This window comes from Dama dama, chromosome 29 (assembly GCF_033118175.1).
Source record: "Dama dama isolate Ldn47 chromosome 29, ASM3311817v1, whole genome shotgun sequence".
Lineage (NCBI taxonomy): Eukaryota > Metazoa > Chordata > Mammalia > Artiodactyla > Cervidae > Dama > Dama dama.
The window spans coordinates 18,397,201-18,418,638 of record NC_083709.1 but is presented as its reverse complement, the minus strand read 5'-3'; the positions used below and the strand labels follow the sequence as shown (position 1 = coordinate 18,418,638).

Genomic DNA, 21,438 nt, shown 5'->3' with positions numbered 1-21,438 from the left:
ACTGATTTCCTTTAGGATGGACTGGTTGGATCTCCTTGCAGTCCAAGGGACTCTCAAGAATCTTCCCCAACACCACAGTTCAAAAGCATTAATTCTTCAGTGCTCAGCTTTCCTTATGGTCTAACTCTCACATCCATACATGACTCCTGGAAAAACCATAGCTTTGACTAGATGGATCTTTGTTGGCAAAGTAATGTCTCTGCATTTTAATATACTGTCTAGGTTGGTCATAACTTTTCTTCCAAGGAGTAAGCATCTTTTAATTTCATGGCTGCAGTCACCATCTGCAGTGATTTTGGAGCCCCCCAAAATAAAGTCTGCCACTGTTTCCACTGTTTCTCCATCTATTTGCCATGAAGTGATGGGACTGGATGCCATGATCCTTGTTTTCTGAATGTTGAGCTTTAAGACATCTTTTTCACATTCCTCTTTCACTTTCATCAAGAGGCTCTTTAGTTCTTCTTCACCTTCTGCCATAAGGGTGGTGTTATCTGCATATCTGAGGTTAGTGATATTTCTCCTGGAAATCTTGATTCCAACTTATGCTTCATCTAGTCCAGTGTTTCTCATGGTATACTCTGCTTATAAGTTAAATAAGTAGGGTGACAATATATAGCCTTAAATACTTCTTTCCCTATTTGGAACCAGTCTGTTGTTCCATGTCCAGTTCTAACTGTTGCTTCCTGACCTGCATACAGATTTCTCAAGAGGCAGGTCAGGTGGTCTGGTATTCCCATCTCTTTAAGAATTTTTCTGTTTGTTGTGATCCACACAGTCAAAGGCTTTGGCATAGTCAATAAAGCAGAAGTAGATGTTTTTCTGGAACTCTCTTGCTTTTTTAATGATCCAACAGATGTTGGCAATTTGATCTCTGGTTCCTCTGCCTTTTGTAAAACCAACTTGAATATCTGGAATTTTACAGTTCACGTATTGTTGAAGCCTGGCTTGGAGAATTTTGAGTTTTACTTTGCTAACGTGTGAGATGAGTGCAATTGTGTGGTAGTGTGAGCATTCTTTGACATTGCCTTTCTTTGGGATTGGAATGAAAACTGACCTTTTCCAGTCCTGTGGCCACTGCTGAGTTTTCCAAATTTGCTGGCATATTGAGTGCAGCACTTTCACAGCATTGTCTTTTAGGATTTGCAGCTATATAGAAATAGTTTATTTTTGACATTGCCCTAGTACTCTGTAATCTTGATAAAACTTAATTGTTAATACAAAAAAGTTTCTTGATCGATTCCCTGGGGTTTTTAATTTACATAATCACATGATTGGCATATACAGATAATTTTTTCTTCTTTTTTTCCTTTTGGCATGCTAGATATTCTTGTAGATATTCTTTATCAAGCTATTTTCCTAATTTACTGAGAAATTTAAAAAATCATGAATAGGTACTGAGTTATGTCAGATGCTTTTTTAGCTTCTGTTGAGATGATAATTTTTTCCCCTGTTCGTTAGTATGATAAATTACATTGCATTTTTTGATTGTTAAAACAACTTTCAGTTCCTTAGATGAATCTCATTTGGCCATGATTATTGTACATTTGAAATATATTCCTGAACGTAATGTTTATTAAAAATATTTATTACATTTGAACCTATGTTCATAAAGGGTGATTTGTCTATAGTTTTCAGTGTCTTTGTCTGGTTTTGTTATCACGGTAATGCTAAACTCAGAAAATCAGCTGTGAAACTTCCGTTCTCCTCTGTTTCTTCTTTTGTAACCATTTTTTTAAAAGTGGAAGCATAGTTAATTCACAATATTGTTTTAGTTTCAGGTGTATCTTCTCTATTTTTGAAGGAATTTATGTAGGATTGGTATTCGCTCTTCCTTAAATGTGTCTAGAATTTCCTAATGAAGCTATGAGCCTGGAGTTTTTTATTTCAGATTTTTCCATTTCTTTTATGGTTTTGGTAATTTATAGCTTTCAAGATTTGTTACTAATTTATTGCTTCTCAGCTCTGAACTCATCATTCTGAATATGCTCCATGGTAAAGGAATTTCTGCAGTGTTTTTCCTGTGCTGTGAGCATGGTGTTGTTTCGGTAGAGGGCGCTGGGGAGACTTTGTGAGAGGAGTCTCTTGCTGTTTCGGTTGTGGCTGGTGGTGGTGGTGTGGATACTTCCAGAGGAGCCTGCCCCACCCACCGGCCCAGAACTCAGTTCTGTGACCTTACAGCCTTGGCCTGGTGGTACTTTTCTGCAGCCCTCTTGACAGGGAAACCAGATTCAGTCTGACTCTTAGAGTCCCTGCAGATGCTCAGAGTCTCCCGTGTGCCTGGATCCCGCTGTGCACTCACAGCTCGGGTTTCTTATCGCCTGCATTCTGGAAGACAGCCTATTGTTTGCCCAGCATCTCCAGATTGGCTCTGGCCTACAAGCCAGTGAACCGTACTATCCAGTAGCTTAACTGCACCTTCTCCAGGGAGGTTTGAAGCCTTCTAAGTCTGTCCTTCTTTAGGTATCCTCAGTCCACAGATAGCATAGTGTTTCCTTAGATTATATAGTTACTTCTAAAATTATGGTTAATATTCTCTATGTTAGACTTCTGCTGTCTGACCTGCTGTGTGGTTTCCGTCTCCTTGATTGGACCAGACTGCTACACAGGAATTGCTTATAAGCACTATTTGGGTTGAGACTTTAGTGATCTGTGAATTTTGTCCTCATGTCGAGAAGGGTAGGAAGCATTGCCACGTATTCAACTGGTATTTTTCCTCCTTCCCTCACTCACCCCACTCCCCTTGTGCTTTAATCTGAGATTTAACAAAAAAGTGACAAGGAATACCAAAAGTGTGGTGAGTGATATTTCTGTAAGAACTGAAATTTGGTGAACAATGAGCCAGGAACATGGTTTCCTACATCACTGCAATGACCAGCTCGAGCTTAACCCTTCTAGTATCTTATGGTAGTTAGCAGAGATGTTTGGAATTTCTTAACACATGGTAAACACAGGATATAATAGGATCCTGCTATTTGGCTGCTTAGAGTAGCCTTAAGCTGCTATGGATGAAGTGTCCAAGGCTCGTAGAAGAACCAAGTTTAATCTCAGCAACAGTTTTGATTTTTAGCTTATATTTTGATTCTCATATAAAAGGGGGAAAACTGTATTTCTTATAGATAAAAATAATCCAATTGTCTTTTTACTTCCATCTAGTCAAAGAGAAAAGCCCCCAACTCAACTAAACAACCAATCAACCAAACAAAACACCATTAAAATAGAGAAGATTTTCTCCATTGCTGTTAAGGCCTTTGGCATGAATTTAAATTTAGCTTCCCTGGGAATTTTGGAAAAACATTTTTCTTCATTGTTTTTGTAAGCCCTATGAGGCAAAGCTATAACTTCCCCAAACAAAGTAGCAGGAAAAGCAGCTAACAATCCTCTGGATAATGCAAATGAATAAAAATTGCCAGAATTATTGCAGAAGTGCTGAAAGCCTTACTCTGGTATTTTATACACTATTCCTAGACTTCAGTAGTTCAGGAATACCTGTTTTAGCAATCCCAGCACACTGGAGAAGAAGTTGGTGGAAAAATAAAATTACATAGGGGTAGTCTCTAGTTAGAAATGGATCATTTGCCAGCGGTTGACTTGTAAATCAGTTAGACCGGAAATGCCTTTTTCCTTTACAAAATATACTCTAAGTCCTCTGTGTGCATGTGTGCTCAGTTGCTGTAAATTCTATACAGCTTTGTAAAAGATGGTTTGAGTTCCTGCCATATGCCAGTAGTTTTCCTTTGCTAAAAACTATATTACTTCCCCTTTACTAGAACATGTTAATGGTTGTCTATTGCTGTATAACCAATTATCTCCAAATGTAGCAGCTTAAAAGCAAGATCATATATGATCTCATATTTTTTTTGGATGGGAGGAGGTTAGGAAATCTGGGTGTAGCTTAGCTGGGTGGCCCTGGATCCAGGTCTCATGAGGCTAGAATCAGGATGTCAGCTGTGCTGCATCTTCTGAAGGCTCTTTGTGGGGAGCATCCATGCTATAGCTCAGCAGTCTCAACCTTTTGGGCACCAGGGACTGGTTTTGTGGGGGACAACATTTCCATGGGCCGGGGCGGTGTGGGGTGTGTGGTTTTGGGATGATTCTCATAAGGAGCGTGTAACCTAGATCCCTCACATGAGCAGTTCACCATAGGGTTTGCGCTCCTATGAGAATCTAAGGCCACTGCTGATCTGACAGAAGGTGGAGTTTAGTCTGTAATGCAAGTGACGGCAATTGGTCATAAGTACAAATGAAGCTTTGCTTGCTTGCCCACTGCTCACCTCCTGTTATGTGGCCTGGTTCCTAACTGGCCAGAGACCACTATCTGTCTGTGGCGTGAGGCCCTGCTCACTGAGGCCTACCATCAAATGAGCTTGAGAGCAGTCCTTTCCCGGTCAAGTCATCAGATGAGACTGCAGCCCCAGACAGCATCTTGACTTCAGCTTGTAGGAGACCCTGAACCAGAACTACCCAGCTTTACATTCTCACCTGCAATGAGGCCACTGAATTTAAAATGTACTTGGCATTTGAATGGTGAATTTCTTCCTCTTTGGGGGAAGAAATCTGCTTTATTCAGTGATGAATAAAGTGGAGATTTCTTTCTACTGTGAAGTTAGTAGCTGGGCAGGTTGAGAAGGTAGGGAAATATATTCTGTTCTCTAGCTGTAGCTTACAGCCAACTTGGCTGGTGTGAAGGGGTGTGTTCTGGGTATCGTAGGGTAGAACTTAGAGTATATTTTTGTGTTGGGACAGTAGCTCATGCATGGTGGTTAGAATCCTAGAAAGAGTTATATCTGAAACTCTTACAGGTTGAGCAGGCTCTTGTGGGCTAGCTTACCACCATTTACAACAGCATGTTCATGAGAAAATGGATTCTGTGTCCCAGATGTCCATCTCTTAAACATGCTTTTGAAATGTGACTCGTTTTAAAGTTGGGGACTTGCCTGTATTTCATTAGCTCCTCTCTAGCTACTTTCCTCACAGTAGTTTACATTTTGAGCTATCAGCCTTTTGGGAAGATAAAGTGACAGAAAATAGAGATGACTATAATTTACTCCTAGCACTAAGAGCCTGGCAGGCCTATCAAGGTATAATTTTATTCAAAATCAGACTTTCTGTTGGGCCTGCATTGAAGTCCCTTTAGAGTTGAGTTTTACCGGGTCACATTCATCTCCTTTTGTAGAATTCTAGAGTCTTAATCAGGTACTTCCAAAATCACTCAATCAGATTTAGTATATGAGAATGTACCAAAGTGAGAATTACTCTTGGTCTGCCTTATATCCCCCTACTCCCAGCTCGTGTCTCTGTGGAAGCTGATGGCCTTCCAGCTGGCAGAGACCATCATTTGGGCCCTGGGAGGGCCCAGTGGAAAGCTGCTTGCCTTGACCATGCACGTGCTTGATATTTTCAAACACGACACTCATTTAATTCAGCAATGCTCCAGCCAGTTGTTAGAGAATTGATCCCAGAGTCAACCCATCACTTAAATATGTAAGGGTCTGCTTGAGCACATATTCAAGGAAGAAAACCCAGTAGGCTCTGCTCTGGCCCTGGTGCTCTCTGCCCCTTTATTCAGTCAGGGGACCAGAAGAGCGTTTGAAGAGCCACTCTTGTCCCCACTCGGCTTCCCTGAGTTAGAAGTTCGGTTTTTTGTCACTCTTTCATGGTAGACAAGTATACAAAAACACCATAAAATGACTTCCTGTATCATCTGTAGAACTGTTATTGGAGATTTTGTCTGTCATATTTCCTAATGTGAGTATCAGGCATCCCTCAATCATGTGACCAAGCCTGCTCTCTCAGGACGAGGGTCCATCTTCAAAGTGGATGAGCTATGATGCTATTGCTCTAATAAGAGTGGGATTAAAACTTTTTTTTTTCACTGCTTTTGGGAAACCAGTGGAGACCTTCATAGTAAAATCTTGATTTATCTTTCTTTTGAGGGAAATATAGAACATTTCCATCAGTTTTAAAATTATGAATGATGAGCTTAATCTCTATTCAGTCAATCTAAAATAGATTTTAAAATAGCTTTTTCTTCTGTTGTGGAGAAAAGTTACAAGGACAAGAGAAACAGACAGGATGGGAGACAGGCAGGAGAGAGGGGCAGAGAAATAATATATGTATATATTATATTATTTTAATATGCATTTTATATATATATACATATATATATAAAATTCCAGAATGGCAAAGTACTACTGATGTACCAGTCTGTTTTCTTCCTTCCCACCTTCCTTTCTTCCCTTCCTCCCTCCCTCTTTCTTTCCTGTAAAATAAAGAAAAGGTAAACCTAGAAATAGGGCTTCCCAGATGGCACATTGGTAAAGAATCCGCCTGCTAAGGCAGGAGACGTGGGTTCGATCCCTGGGTCGGGCAGATCCCACGGAGGTGGAAATGGCAACCCACTGCAGTCTTCTTGCCTGGAGAATTCCCATGGACGGAGGACCTTGGCAGGCTACATACAGTCCATGGGGTCACAAAGAGTTGGAGATGACTAAGCGTGCACACACACACACACACACACACACAAACCTAGAAATACCTTTTATTTTATTTTAAGATAAATAATATTTTAATCCCATCTAAAATTTGCAGTGGTTGATCCTCCTAAAATCCTTTTCCTTTTGAAAGGAGGATAATCAACCTACTGCTTTGGAGAAGGCAGATGGAAACAAGTGGAATCACCTCTGGCATTTGTCCTGAGCCTGGAGAAAATGTAAACATGGGGCTGAGCTGATCTGATTTCAGGGGTTGCTTGCTTACCACTGGCTGCTGTTGCATCTCAGGTGTGCCCTCAGCCCCAGGAAGAAGCTCCCAGGCTGCAGGGGTCATCACGAGTAGCAAAGGCTGGGGACATTTAAAATGTCTTTTGTTTCTGTTTTCAAGCAAGTAATGCATCCCATGGAGCAAAATTCAGAAGGTAAAAATAGGGTATTAAAAAAATAAATTGTAGCATATTATGCACATTATCTTACCTATTGATTCCCCCCCCCCAATTAATGATGCCTTTTGTGGATAATTTCATGTCTTAACCTATAGAATTACTTCATTCTTTATAATGGGTGCATATTATTCCACATGCTGGACTATTTTGTGTAAAAGGTTAGTGCCAATTTCTTTACTCACAATCCTGAAATAACTATCTTTGTACATGAGCAAAATGTATTGTAGGAGCTAATGGGTGATGAATCTGTTTAATGGTCAGCGTTAATGTTGCATCTCCTTATCAATGTTTTATTCCCCTCAGACTATTTTATCTCTTTCTCCTTACCTCTGACATCAGCAATCATTTAATAGATTGAAAATGTATTGATTTCAATGGAAGCCAAATTGACACACATGTTCCTATCCATGACCATTCCTCTTTCTTTCTAATTAAGCTCCCAGATTTAGCTGTATCTCCTTCATTTTTAATGTCAAAGGATAGTTTAGAAAAGTCCCCTGTAAGGCTTGTAACAACATATTCCATTTTTTTGGTTAGGAGCTTCCACTTAGAAATGAAGTCCTAATTCGTTTTCCTGAAACAACAGTCACAGGAAGCAGACTGGTCTGGCCTTACCCCGGTGCAGGCTTGCTTGGTGTGCTCAGGGGGGCTTTGCAGGGGAAAGACTGGTGCTGGTCTGGAACAGATTGCAAGGGGAGGTCCGTCCCATCAGGCTCAGCTGAGCAAAGAGCCCGGGCATTTATCACTGTCACAAGGGGTGGAGGTGGGGGTGGGGACAGAGGCGTCACTGGACCAGTCCGGCCCATCAGAGACCTTACAGCAGACGCTGTGCCACCCGGGGGCAATGCGCGTCCTGCTTGAGGCCGCTGCCAGGGTCACAGGAAAGGAGGAAGCCGACCGCTGATTGCTCGGGCGCTTTGCTGCAGACAGGCACAGCCTCTTCTCAGGGTGGTGTATACAGCTGCATGCAAGAGCCAATTCAGCAGTCTCAGTGGCAGACGCGGAGGATCCGAAGTGATGCTAGATGCTGACGAGGAGATGAGCACATACCTCTGTGGGGCTCGTGCTTTAATTCCATTCCCAGGACTGGGATGCTCTGTACCACGCTGGTTATTTTCACATGGGGAACTGACCCTGGTAAACGCAAGCTGGGGACACCAAGTCTCTGAAGGGCAATTTTTTTTTAACTTTTTATTTTGTATTGGGGTATAGCCGATTAACAAACAAATGTTTTGATAGTTTCAGGTGAGCAGTGAAGGAACTCATTCTTACATATACGTATATCCATCCTCCCCCAAACTCCCCTCCCCTCCAGCCTGTGAAGGGCAACATTTTAAAAAACAATACTAAAAAGTATGATTTCTGTGTGATCCTCTATAGATACATTTGACGCCCATCTTTGAAATCTAAAGTATGTTTTAGGATCAATAACAAGCATCCCTTAGAAATCATTTTGGTGTACAGCCACATTTTTAAATACAACTGTTTTCAGCACTGTTACTCATGAAGATGTCGCATTCATCAAACTGACATATAGATCTTAACCCTTCAAGTAACCTTATTTTAAATGGAATTTCTCATCTCAAGATTGTCTAATTTGGGTGGTCATTAGGAATTACTCGTGTTAAGTGGGGCAGGGAGATTTCACAAAAATCAGGTGAAGATTTTTCCATCGATGAATATCACATGCTTATCATAGATGCCTAAGTTGACATGGTTCTTACATGTGGCAATTAATAACAGTATTACATGAGTGAAATGGAGTTCTAAAAATGAAATGAACGATGATGGAATGCTTTTCTTGGGATAAAGTAGCATGAATCGGGAACTCATGCTTGTCTGAGAATCGTGGGGTAACAGGATGCATTAGGAGCTGTAGGCAGTGCTGCTAACACAGGAGATTTGTGTAGATGGTCTGCAGCCCTAACAAGTGGGGCAGGGTCTTGGCTGGTCAGTGAAGAATGAATAGAAGGCAGGCACTGTCTACCCTATGTGACACCGATAGCAAAGCCAGTGCCTGGCACATAAGCTGTGTTCAGTCATTGGTTTCTGAACTGTAATGTTATTTGGACAGAATATAGATCCTTGTGCCTTGACTTGGTGGAGCAGATATGCCCCCCAAGTCCCCCCATCAGCCTTCCTTCCCCCTTGCCCTGCACGCCTGCCTTCCTGGGTCCATGAGCCCCAGGGCCCTGCACATCAGAGGGGGTGTAATAGGGCGGCCCTGCTACTGGGCGGAGTTGGTCCTGGAGTCCCTGAGCATCACAAGTGGCACTCAACATGCAGTGGGGCCTTGGGTTCACGAACAGGCAAGAGTTCAAGGTACTCTGGAACCCTGGAAAGAAAAGGATCCTTACGTGATCAAGCAGCAAGCAATCCGCTCATCGGTTATTCTCATTTAAGAGAGTTTCTCTTGTTTCTCTTGCTCTTTTCTCCTCCTCAAAGAAAACAGAGGAACAGGGTTCAAAGGAAAATGTTTAGATTTGTACAACTTGAAAATCTAGGTAAGATCTAGGTTTCTTTTTTCTTACTGTTCCCCGCTTAATTGTTTATATTATTACTATTTTCTGATGCCATGAAAAAAAAAATCTACTTATGATCATACTTTAAAAATTACTATGTAATAGTCCATCTGAGGACTGGGTCACAGTTTACTTCAGTGTCTCCCTTTTTTTTTAAAAATGGTTTTTCATCCTTATAAACAATTCTGCTGTGATTTGTTGTTGTTCATGTGCTCAGTCGTGTCTGACTCTTTGCGACCCCATGGACTATACCCCACCAGGCTCCTCTGTCCGTGGATTCTCTAGGCAAGCATTCTGGAGTGGGTTGCCATTTTCTTCTCCAGAAGATCTCCAGGGGATCTTCCCGACCCAGAGATCGAACCCGTGTCTCCTGCACTGGCAGGTGAATTCTTTACCACTGAGTCCCCAGAGAAGCCCTTGTTTGGAAACCTGTGCCTCAGTGCTGATTGTTTCCTAAGGTAGAAATAGTTTGCTTGCCACAGATGAGCTTTGTCATGGCTCAGATGACCGAGAGTAACATAGGACACAGCTCAGTGACTCAGCAGCAACAGCAGCAACAGAGGGTGTATGTGAGTTGGGTTTTGTGGGGTGAATAACATGATGGGGGGGCTGACACCCCTAGGTGGTCTGCAGCCCTGAGGCTTTAGTCCAGTCCAGGGATGGTTCTGGGCCCAGCAGTGGGCCTGGACTGCCAGGACAGTGGCCGCAGTTATAGGACTCTTCAATTAGCTGGTGTCGCCAGGACTACCTGCCTGCAGAGGCTTGACCCTTTAGGAGAATCTGGGGGTGTACTCTCCACCCCCCACTAAATGCTTTGCCATTTACCTTATAAATCCATGCCCTCCCCGCCCAGAAGATAGAAATTTTAGCTCTCAACTTGAGCACAGGATATAGCACTAATCCCCAGGTAGTTTGTGTCTGTATTTGCATTATTGCAAGTATGCGATTGAAGAGTTTCACTGTATTTTTGTCAAGGAAGAAGACAGTCATAAAGTCTGAAGTGCATTAGACATTCATAAAACAAAACAAAACAACAAACAGCGTCAGTATCATCTTCTAAAGCTTTTGAACGTGTCCCCCCTCCCCCGCCCCCCCGCACCAAATCCCCTTCAGAATCTCTCCGAGAGTTGACTTTGACCCAGTCTTGCTCTAATTAACCTCCCTGCTCCTCAAGCACTGGGCTTTCAAGATAAATGGAAATCTATTCCTCGTCCTCACACGCCCTTGACTGAGGACACGTCACGGCCATCAGCCCAGGTCGTCCCCCTGGAGTGCGGCACTTTGGAACGTGCGCCCACAGTGCCCAGCCAGGCAGATGGGAGGCACCCGCCTGCCGGGCCGGGCAGCAGATGTCCTTGTCAGACGGACAGACCCCTCCTGTCTCCTGCTCTGCTGGTGATCGATACTCAGTGCCCAATCAATGAGAGATGGCTCTGTTTAGTCTGTTTGATTGTTTCTGTGGTGAAATGTGCCACCACTTTTGAAAAAAAAATTATAAATGCTCTTTAAAAAATATTTTTAATTATAAATGCTCCTCACCCTCCAATCTCATTTGACCTTTAGAATATGTTTCAGCAGTCTCTGGTTCTTTGGCCCCCAAGTACTTGCCTCAGCAGAGTGTCAATGGGAAACTGCCCTTGGTCTGCAGGACTAGAACTGCCCTCGCTTGGTTTTTAACACCTCCCCTGTTCTCTCCTCCTGGAATGGAAAGCAGCACACAGTATCTATTCTTTTATCCATAAAGCTGTGTAGAGTCTGGAGGCTTTCAAAGAGTCTTTTTAAAAATTGCAATGGGTTATGTAGAAATGAGAAGGAAGATGGCTTCTTTCTTTGTACAATCTTTGTGGTTTATTCACTGAGACCAGGAATAGCAGAATGATTTCATCACACATGGCTTTCCTAAGGAATAAGAGACTCTGTGGGGTGCTAAGTCCAGACAAGATTTTGTGGTCATAGTCAGGGGTTGTGAAAGTGTGCTGTGATTGATTAATGATGTCTGCCGTGGACATGGAAGTGGAGGAGAGGTAAATGTGTGCCATGTATTTGCCATTCCTGACTCAGATCTTGTATAAAGCAAAGTCCACATGTAGATGCTGATACTAGCCTAATGGTTGTGTGTATTATGTGCCAGGCACTCTCCTCAGCGCCTTACATATTTGATTCTCAAAGCAACCCATGAGGTAGGTGCAGATAAGGAAATGGAAGCACAGAGAGGCTGAGTTGCTAAGCCAAGGTCATACAAGTAGACAGTGGGAGAGCTGAGAGTCAGGGTCAGGCAGTTTTAGGGTCCTTAGCCCTGGATTCTGCACTCTTTCTCCTTGGCTAATGCTGTGTCTTTGCTCTCCAGGGAATGATGTAAGGCTCAACTGTGGTTCAGAAAAAGATGCAAAATCAAGTTTAGAGCCTTGTTACCTTTGGGCCTCAGGCTCTAGAATGAAAGATAAGACAGAGTCCCGGAGAGCCTTGGCAGTGAGGAGGGAGTTGCGCATGAACTTCTTCCTTCCCCTCTGGGCAGCATTTCCAGTCTTTCCACTTCTGCCTTCTCAGGTGGGAGAAGGTTGGAAGGGAAGATTGGAAGGGAAGAGGAATGGTGTTTAGGGACTGGAACAGAGGAGTTCCTTGGTCTCCAGGCCATCTGACTGGGGAGACTTTCTGAGTGGCCTTTTTCAATGATCTTTTGTGTATAAGGGACACACGTGTGTGTGTGTGTGTGTGTGTGTGTGTAGAGATACATCAGTGTATCAAATAGTAATCTTTCATAATAGCTAAAGAGGGACATTTTAGTACTTTAGTAGTTTGTTTCCCTTCGTTAATTTATCAACTGTTCATTAAACACCTATGTTGGGTCTTATAGTATGCAGAAACTGTGGAAACGATGAACCCATATGAGCCCTGCCTTCTCTGAGCTTGTAGTCTACTCGCCGAAATAATGACTTAAGTGTCAGGTGCAGGTCTGACTGTAGTAGAGGGAATGAGGGGCTGAGGTGGCCAGACCACAGGGGTTTTTGAAGTTCATTGAAGAGTTCTGATTTCCGCCTATGAGCAGTGGGAAGCTATGGAAAGTGGGGGAGAGGGTCAGGGACTTTCTGTTATATAATCAGTTAAAAGGTAATTGTGGTGACACTGGGAAGAATGATTGAGAGGGGATATGGGAGAGCTGGAGGTGCTTGTAGGGGTCCAGGGCAAACAGGCCGTAAGAGTTGGGACGAGGGTGGTTTGGGTAGTGAAGGGAAGAAGTGAAAGGATTCTAAAGATACCTGAAAGGCAAAATTAGCCAGATTTGGTGATGGATTAGGTATGCATACCAAGGGAGAGAGAATGGGCAAGGATGCCCTGAAAGTAGGAGGATGTGGTCCTATTCCCAGGAGTAGGGATGCTGAAAGAGGGTCAGTTTTGGTGAGGAAGGTCATCCTGCATTGGAAGTGCTTTTGAGCTGTCCCTGAGGAGATGTCAAATAAGCCACAGTGTTTAGGGAAACCATGTAGTGTTTTGGCTGGCTATACATATGTCCTATTGGACTGTCCTGGGAAACTAAGTGCTACAGAAAAAAATTTAGAAATCTACAATTTTGTTGACTTAAAAAAATTCAAACAAACATATTCTCATCTGGGAATTAAGAATCTAACAATGACAAAGACAACTGATGGTGATAAATATCTTGCATAATATTCATAGTTCTTTTTGTTTTTGCATATTTCTCTGCCAGTCTCTTCCCACAAGCATTCATATTTTTGTTAGCTGTCATCATAGTCTGCATTCAGTATGTAATAGCATTGTTTTTACTTACTGTTATCCCAAATATTTTTTCACATTTCTATTTCTCTCTCAAATTCTGTGTTTAGTATAAATAAAGTTAAAAAAATGTTACATGATATTCCATGCTTGTGATAAATTATGAGTGATAATTTTCTAAGCTGTTTCTCTGTTTTTGGATATTTAGTTGATTTAAAGATTTCTTTATTATTTATACGTGAGTAAATATCATTATGTCTACCACCTGTTTTTTTTTTTTTTTCTCTTGCATTTTTCTTTAAATTCTCATGAGTGAGATTAGTGGGTTAGCTTTCGAATGGGATTACAGCTCTTTGATATATGTTTTAATACCTCTGACAGGGACTCTGGGCTCCTAACTATAGAATAGAGCTGTGACTTCCTCGTGGAGCCTCACCACCTTCCTTTGGGTTCAGTAACCAGTGGTCCCACCATCGTCTGAGCGCTGTCCAGGGTACCGCGGCCACTTGTGACCTCACCCCTTGCATCTGCTGGAGGCGCCAGTTACTGCCTCGAGGCTGTAAGGCTTGTAAGCCAGGTTCAGCCTGATTCCTCCTCTTCACCCAGTTCTTCTGTCCTTCAAATAGTACCACCATTGCTTAGGAACCCATGGAGTCCCCTGAAATGATGGAATAGAGGAAGGAATTGACTAATCTAGACTGAGCCTTATCAGCCTCCAGGTTCTAAAAGATGCTGTGGTGCTGTGGAGGCTGCCTAGGGGTCTCGTGGGTTTGGATGGAAGTCTCAAGACCTTTTATGATCAGGTGCCTGCCTATCAATCTCTCCTTAAGTGCTGCTGCTTCTCAACGCATCGCCTTCACTGTGCCTGGACTAGTCTCTCCTCTGGCCCAGGACAGTGTCTTGGTCGCATCGACTCCTGGCTCTCACTCGAGTTGCTGCCTCACCCTCTGCCTCTCTGTGTCCTACTCCTCCTTTTAGACTTGACCCTAATTATCATTTCCCCAGGTTCCTGGCTCCACCTTGCAGCTGGCTGTCCCTCTGCTGCAAACTCTTCCAGTGCCTTTAGTCCCTACTCCAGGACTTAGCACATCATTGTAAGCTTGCCTTTGAAATGTTATCTCTTGAAGATAATTGTACACTCCTCGAGGGCAGGAATCATGTCAGTCTCTGCCCAGCTCTGCCAAATCCCTCAGTACCCAGCTTTGGTACTGAGCCCTGTGCCAGAGCTCAGTAAATCTAATGTGACCCATTAGATCGAAATATCCATGCACCCTGATGCAGTGTCAAAGTGTTTTCAATGTAAATGTCCATATTCCAAAATTGCTGAGGATCAAATTAGGCTACTCGTAGATGAGCCATACTCAGATCCTCTCTTACCTGGTTTTGGTTTGGGAGCTATGAGAATAAGTTAAGGCTGAAAAACCATAAGCCGGTCACTTTTTATTTCTAAGTCCTTGATATGCACTCAGGTGGAAGGAGGACTGGTGGAGGTGATGAGGCTGGATGAAGGGTAGTAAGAAGCACTGAAATGAAGGGCAGTCTGGTCTTTAAGAAGACAAGTGTCATTGGCCCCTGAAACGGTGCTTGACTTGTGAAATGATGCTGTCTGCAGTGTTACCCTGTTGTCTTTTTATTATTATTATTATTTTAATACTTATGTATTCATTTATTTGGTTGCGTTGGGTTTTAGTTGCAGCATACCTTTGTTGTGTCATGTGAGGTCCTTTGTTGCTTTGCACAGACTCTCTAGTTGCGGCGCACAGGCTTCATTGCGCCTCCGCATGTGGGATCCTAGTTCTGCAACCAGGGATCTCACCTGCATCCCCTGCTTGGCAAGGCAAATTCTTAACCACTGGACCACTAAGGAAATCCCTACCCTGTAGTCTTTCCTGCTTACTTCTGATCATCAGCAGTCCTCAGGGAAAGCCACCACAGTTCACCCTGGAGCCCCAAGCTCCCTTTGTTCTCCAGGGCATGGCCTGGCACAGAGGGACCCTCTGGCCGGGAGTAGGGAGCTTCTAGGCTGGGCTGGCTCTGCCACCCCCAGCCGCACAGCTCTGCACATGCTCAGGCCTGGGAGTGCTCACTGGTGAAATGCCCTGCCTGAATGAGGCCATCTCTGGGCTTTTTTGTAACTGAGATTAAAAAAATAATAATGATTGAAACTCTCTTATGAGGGTGAACTTTAGTGTTGTTTCTAACTAAAAATGAGAAATAGGCTCTCTGACACATTTAATGACATGTGTTAGTATGTGTGTAGAACTTTACACTTAACTTGATTTTCTTTCTTTCTTTCTTTCTTTTTTTCTAGCCAAACATCATGTCAATGGCAACAGAACAGTTGAACCTTTCCCAGAGGGAACACAGATGGCTCTATTTGGTAAGATATCAATTCTGAAAGAAAACCCAAATTGTGTGCAAAGACTCGTGCCAAATTTCTGAGTTTTAGCAAGTGTCCTCGGGGCTTCAAAATCTGGGCTCTTCTAGATATTTACAAGTTGTTGCAGCCAAAAAATTATCGAGTTCTTAGTATTTCTGGGATCAGAAAAGCTTATTCTATAGAATTTAGTATGCTTTCCTTCCTCACTTTGCAAGTCAAATATCAAACTGTATATTTACTATTCTTATGTCCACACTCTGAATTAACCTGATAATTTAGGAGTTGAATTTTTCTTTCCTAAGAAAGATTTTTTTTCCATATACACATTTACATATATATGTGCATGCTCAGTCACTTCAGTCGTGTCCAACTCTTTGCGACCCCTTGGACTGTCCATGGGATTCTCTAGGCAAGAATACTGGAGTTGGTTGCCATTCCCTTCTCCAGGGGGTCTTCCTGAACCTAGATCTCCTGAGTTGCAAACAGATTCTTTACTGTCTGAGCCACCGGGGAAGCCTATATGTATATATACACATACTATACATATATATATATATATATATACACACACATACATACGTATATGTACAAAAGCTGGGGTTCAAACAGCTTTGAGATGTCATTCCCCAGAGAGCAATCTAATTGGACGGTCTCTTTCTCCTCCATTATGAATTGAGCATATTCCTGTTTTTTGTTTGTTTGTTTCTCTGGTTCCTTCCCCTTAGCCTTTAGACACATTGTCTGATTTCTTTCATACTAAAGCTCTCAATTCCCCTGACTTCACACCCCCCTCCAGCTTCTATCTCCCCTCTGGTCCTGGTGGAAGTCTCCTGCAAGGGCTTTTGATGTAAAATTGCTTTAAGCACTGAAGTGTCTTTGAGCCAGAAATTAGCCTCCTGACAACAGTGTCTCTCAATTAGCATATTCAGGATAAAATGTTTCCCTAATCCCAGAGTTACTCATCACTGATGATTAACCCTGGAGAGTTATGGAACAGGGACCCACTTCTGCCCAGGTGTTTGTAAATCTTGCTCTGTGTGGGCTGTCACCTTTTAAAATATACTGGTCAGTAATTAGAAGTTATTATGCCCAGAAATTTAAGTGGAGCATCTGGTTTTTGTAGAAAAAAGCATTTGTTGTTGTTCAGTCACTAAGTTGTGTCTGACTCTTTTCAACCACATGGACTGGAGCACGCCAGGCTCCCCTGTCCTTCACTGTCTCCTGGAGTTTGCTCAAATTCACATCTACTGAGTCAGTGATGCTATCTAACCATTTAATCCTCTGTCGCCCCCTTCTCCTTTTGCCTTCAGTCTTCGCAGAAGAAGGGAAAGAGTCGGCTCCAGTGAGTCATCTCTTTGTGTCAGGTGGCCAAAATATTGGAGGTTTAACTTCAGCATCAGTCCTTCCAATGAATATTCAGGGTTGAGTTTTTTTTTAGGATTGACTGATTTGATCTCTTTGCATTAATTATTACTGTAAGATGTGTGCTCACTATTTGATTAGTTAAGTTTCCTCTGAGAAATTATGTTCAATGATGGCATTTTTACTCAAGTTATAAGCCAAGCTGAGTGTCTGTTACCAGGGGACGACAAGAGTCATATAATTGTTCAAAGGGTTCTTTTGGTGTCTTTTAGCTTTGTGAACCCCCAGAAACTAGGTTCCATGTCATACTGGGAAATGTGAAATGAGACTGACTGGTCACAGATTTCCTCCTGTCCTGATATTTTAGGAAAGACTCTTTCCCAAAGGACTGATGATGTTTTTGGCCACATAATTGAAAATATCAGTGCATAAAGCTCTGTAGCAAGATCATTATTACTCTAAGTTTGTGAAAGGTTTGCTTTAGAGTGACTTTCCTAAAAATCCTAACCCAAGGCCTTCATTGTTTGACTGGGCAAGCAACTCCCCGTCTCCCAGCCTCAGTTTTCTCAGCCGTGGAATGGGGAGGCTGATGGTCTGAGACTCTCCCCTTGGCTTCTGCATCTTCCATAGTCAGGGCTGTAGGCTTATCTGGCTGCAGGCTGCCCTGGGAAGCCCACTGTGAATGGCCAAGGGGTGTGCTTTTAAAAGTTGTGTACCTAACCTCTACCAGTGCAGAATTATACAGATTGTAAACCAGAATAACATCCCCTGACATCTGAGGACTTTTGCTTTGTTAGAACTGCAGTTTGCCTCTTCCAGGTGCTTAAATGAAGGCCCCTGCTTTGGTTAACTGCACGCAGACATTTGATATTTGTGCTTTCAAAACTATCCTGTCTTGATATAGCTTGTCCACCTGGCCTGCGCTGGGGAGTGGATGGGTTTTGGGGTGGGGATCTGTCATTCAGGTTATTTATAGTTGTACTGAAAAAGTAGGACTAACCAGCTTCTTGATACATCTTGGGCATTTAGTCCTCACAGTACCTTGTAAAGCTGGTCGGAGTACACAGTCCCCTTCTCAGAGAGCTAATATGATTTATCACAAGTCCCTCAGCCAGAGAGATGATGGAGCTCGAATGTGAGCCTGGGTCTAACTGACCGGAAGTCCACACTCTTTTCCCCATGTCCCCGGACACTTGACTCTGGTTACAGGAGCTCTGGGAGAGTCTGGTAGAGTCAGAATTGCCTTTCGGCTAGATCATCTGTGCACAAAAGCATGAATTCCAGCCAAGTCAATTTAGCAAATTGATTTGTGAATTTCTGTGCATTTCCAGAGTGCTCTGAAGTACTCTTGAGACACAGCTTTTGCCGGGAAAACACCGCTTGGAGTGACATCTCCTACTATTTATCATTTTCCCCCATCTGATCTTAGTAGCAGGCATTAACGTGCAGGAGAATGTCTGACATCGACTTGCCTGTGAGGTCACCAAAGCAACAGTGGCACTGTGTATGCGTCCAAACTCATTCTTCAGCCTGGGAAGGCTTTAGTATTTTATGCCAAGAGAGTATCAGCTATTCCCATTTCATTATCTATCAGTTAATCATTTGAATGTACCTTACAGAATGCTGTCTAAATAGAAACTTTTAAATTTAATCCACTCTGAAGGTGCATTCCCATTAGCATTTAGCTTAGGATGGGTGATGTAAGGAAGGGTACAGTGAGGGTCAAGGACAGGCTTCATTCTAAGAAATGTATGAATGTGTTATTATATCAAGTGACCAGATAATGTATGGACAGTTCCTTAAAAGCTGTTTTTGGCACGCAGTCTTCAAAGATTATTTTTAAGACAGGACGTTCATTTTTTCCCGGCTCTCTTTCGTGGCCCAGTTAGTTTTCCCCTTGTCTCGTTTTTCTGTGATCACTGTCCTTTAACTTTTCCACGGCTCTTTTCTTTCCTCCGCACTTTAGGACGATGATAATGAAGGTAATAGTCCTGCTCTCCCGGTGGGCTTCTCCTTGTCTGTGTCTGTTGCTCCCTTTCAAGTCAGTGGGAGCCCCCTTTTCACAGGCCGGAGAAGTGGACCCGAACATTTTGCAATTACTGAGTGTCTTTGTTCCTGGCGGCTGAGTGCCCAGTGGCAGCCAGCCCTTTGATCACACCACAGCCCTGTGAAGGGGGCATCACTGGGCGCTTTTAGAGCCGGAAAAACTGAGGCACCCAGAGATGAAAGAGGTCTGGTCAAGTAAAGGCAGTGCTTCCGCTGGCACGAGGACGTCCACGTGACGGCTGCCCACACGCTGTGCCTGGCTTTGAAGGGTCCTCCCCAGCTCTCCGTGTCTTAACGAAAGTGAGCAGAGGGCCCCTCCACCCAGGCAAAGGGCACGAGCCCCTGCCTGTCTGCAGTGGTCATTCTCAAGCATGGATCAGCCATTCAGTTTATTAAAGGTGCTCCATCATCAGGAAGAGTTATCATTTCCAAATAAGACAGGAATTTGTTCATTGAGAAGAGTGCAGAGAAATCAGGGGTTGGGGCGCCAGGCTTAATATGTGAAGAGTTTTAGTGCAATCTGAAAAAGTGAGATACAGATTTTTGAAACTTTCGAGTTCAGTACTTGATCGTAACACTTATTATCCAAACTCAGATACTTTTAAGAGTGAAAAAGGTGCTGTTAAAAAATGTTATGTATTTTAAACTTTTTATTGGAATGTAGTGGCTTCATAATATTTTGTTATTTTCTGCTGTATAGCACAGTGAATCAGCCACATGTACACATATATCCCCACTTTTTGGGACTTCCTTCCCTTTTATGTCACCATAGAGCGCTGAGTAGAGTTCCCTGAGCTATACACACATACACATACACACACGGAAGAATCCTAATGAGAGTGTGTATTATAAGCGATTGTGCCGAGAATAATAAATATACATTGATTAAAGTTGCATTGAAAAATAATGAACTTAGAGATATAAAAGGAAATAAAGAAATGAAAGATTCCAATGCAGTAGCCTTACCTTATGTACCATATAGCATCAATACCAGGAGTTACATTAACTTCTAAGATTTTACTCAGTATACCTGGCTATTGTTATATTCTTTCTAAATGACTTGAAATGTTAGTTCATATTTATACCTGGCTGTTGTTATATTCTTTTGACTGACCTGAAATTAATAGTTAATTCACATTTATACCTGGCTCATAGCACTTAAGTAAGAGATGGGGAATTATCCGATCATACCTTTGCAGTTCTAATCATGTACTAGTACTGTCCAATGGGGCTTCCCTGGTGGCCCAGTGGATAAGGAATCTGCCTGCAATGCTGGAGACACAGGGGATGCGGGTTTGATCCCTGGGTCAGGAAGATCTCCTGGAGGAGGACGTGGCAACCCACTCCAGCATTCTTGCTTGGAGAATCCCGTGGACGGAGGAGCCTGGTGGGCTACAGTCCCTGGTGTTGCAGAGAGTCGTACATAACTGAGCAACTAACACACACTGTCCAGTGAGGTAGGGTGATGAGCTCTTCATCAGTAGAGGTATTCAAATGAGAAATCGATTCTACCTAGTCTGGAAGTGGAAGTAAATGACTTTTAAGAGGTTTTCTTCTCAATTAATGAGAATTGTCTTTGTTTCAGAGTGTTAAACCATTTTGAAAAAAATTGCTTCTAACTGTAAATTTTTGATGCTGTCATTTGGAAACCCCCATCCAGGCAGGTTGGTGAGAGGTAAAAATTCTGCAGTGAGAGGCTGTAGTGGCCAAGAAATGATTGATACCAAATAGCAACAGCAGAAGTAGCTCAGTGAATTCATAAGGTTATTGTGGGTTTTAGGCTCCCACTAGCCTGGCAGATCAACATGCAGAAAACTAAGATCATGGCATCTGGTCCCATCACTTCATGGCAAGTAGATGGGGAAGCAGTGGAAACAGTGACAGACTTTATTTTGGGGGGCTCCAAAGTCACTGCAGATGGTGACTGCAGCCATGAAATTAGAAGATACTTGTTCGTTGGAAGAAAAGATGTGACCAACCTCAGTTCAGTTCAGTCGCTCAGTCGTGTCCGACTCTTGGCGACCCCATGAATCACAGCACGCCAGGCCTCCCTGTCCATCACCAACTCCTGGAGTCTACCCAAACGCACGCCCATTGAGTTGGTGATGCCATCCAGCCATCTCATCCTCTGGTCGTCCCCTTCTCCTCCTGCCCCAATCCCTCCCAGCATCAGGTCTTTTCTAATGAATCAACTCTTCACATGAGGTGGCCAAAGTACTGTAATTTCAGCTTCAGCATCAGTCCTTCCAACCTAGACAGCATATTAAAAAGCAGAGACATTACTTTGCCAACAAAGGTCCGTCTAGTCAAAGCTATGGTTTTTCCAGTAGTCATGTATGGATGTGAGAGTTGGACTATAAAGAAAGCTGAGTGCCGAAGAATTGATGCTTTTGAACTGTGGTGTTGGAGAAGACTCTTGAGAGTCCCTTGGACTGCAAGGAGATCCAGCCAGTCCATCT

General features: G+C 43.0%; 1 protein-coding gene across 7 annotated transcripts in view; it reads left to right on the top strand.

Moving 5' to 3' along the window:
• MSRA (methionine sulfoxide reductase A) overlaps window positions 1-21,438 on the top strand; it is a 366,455-nt gene that overhangs the window by 141,386 nt on the left and 203,631 nt on the right. For all 7 annotated transcript variants that reach the window (XM_061132320.1, XM_061132324.1, XM_061132319.1 and 4 more), the window contains exon 2: window positions 15,503-15,571. In XM_061132320.1, the coding sequence (XP_060988303.1) occupies window positions 15,503-15,571 (69 nt within the window). The remainder of the gene's footprint in view (window positions 1-15,502; window positions 15,572-21,438) is intronic.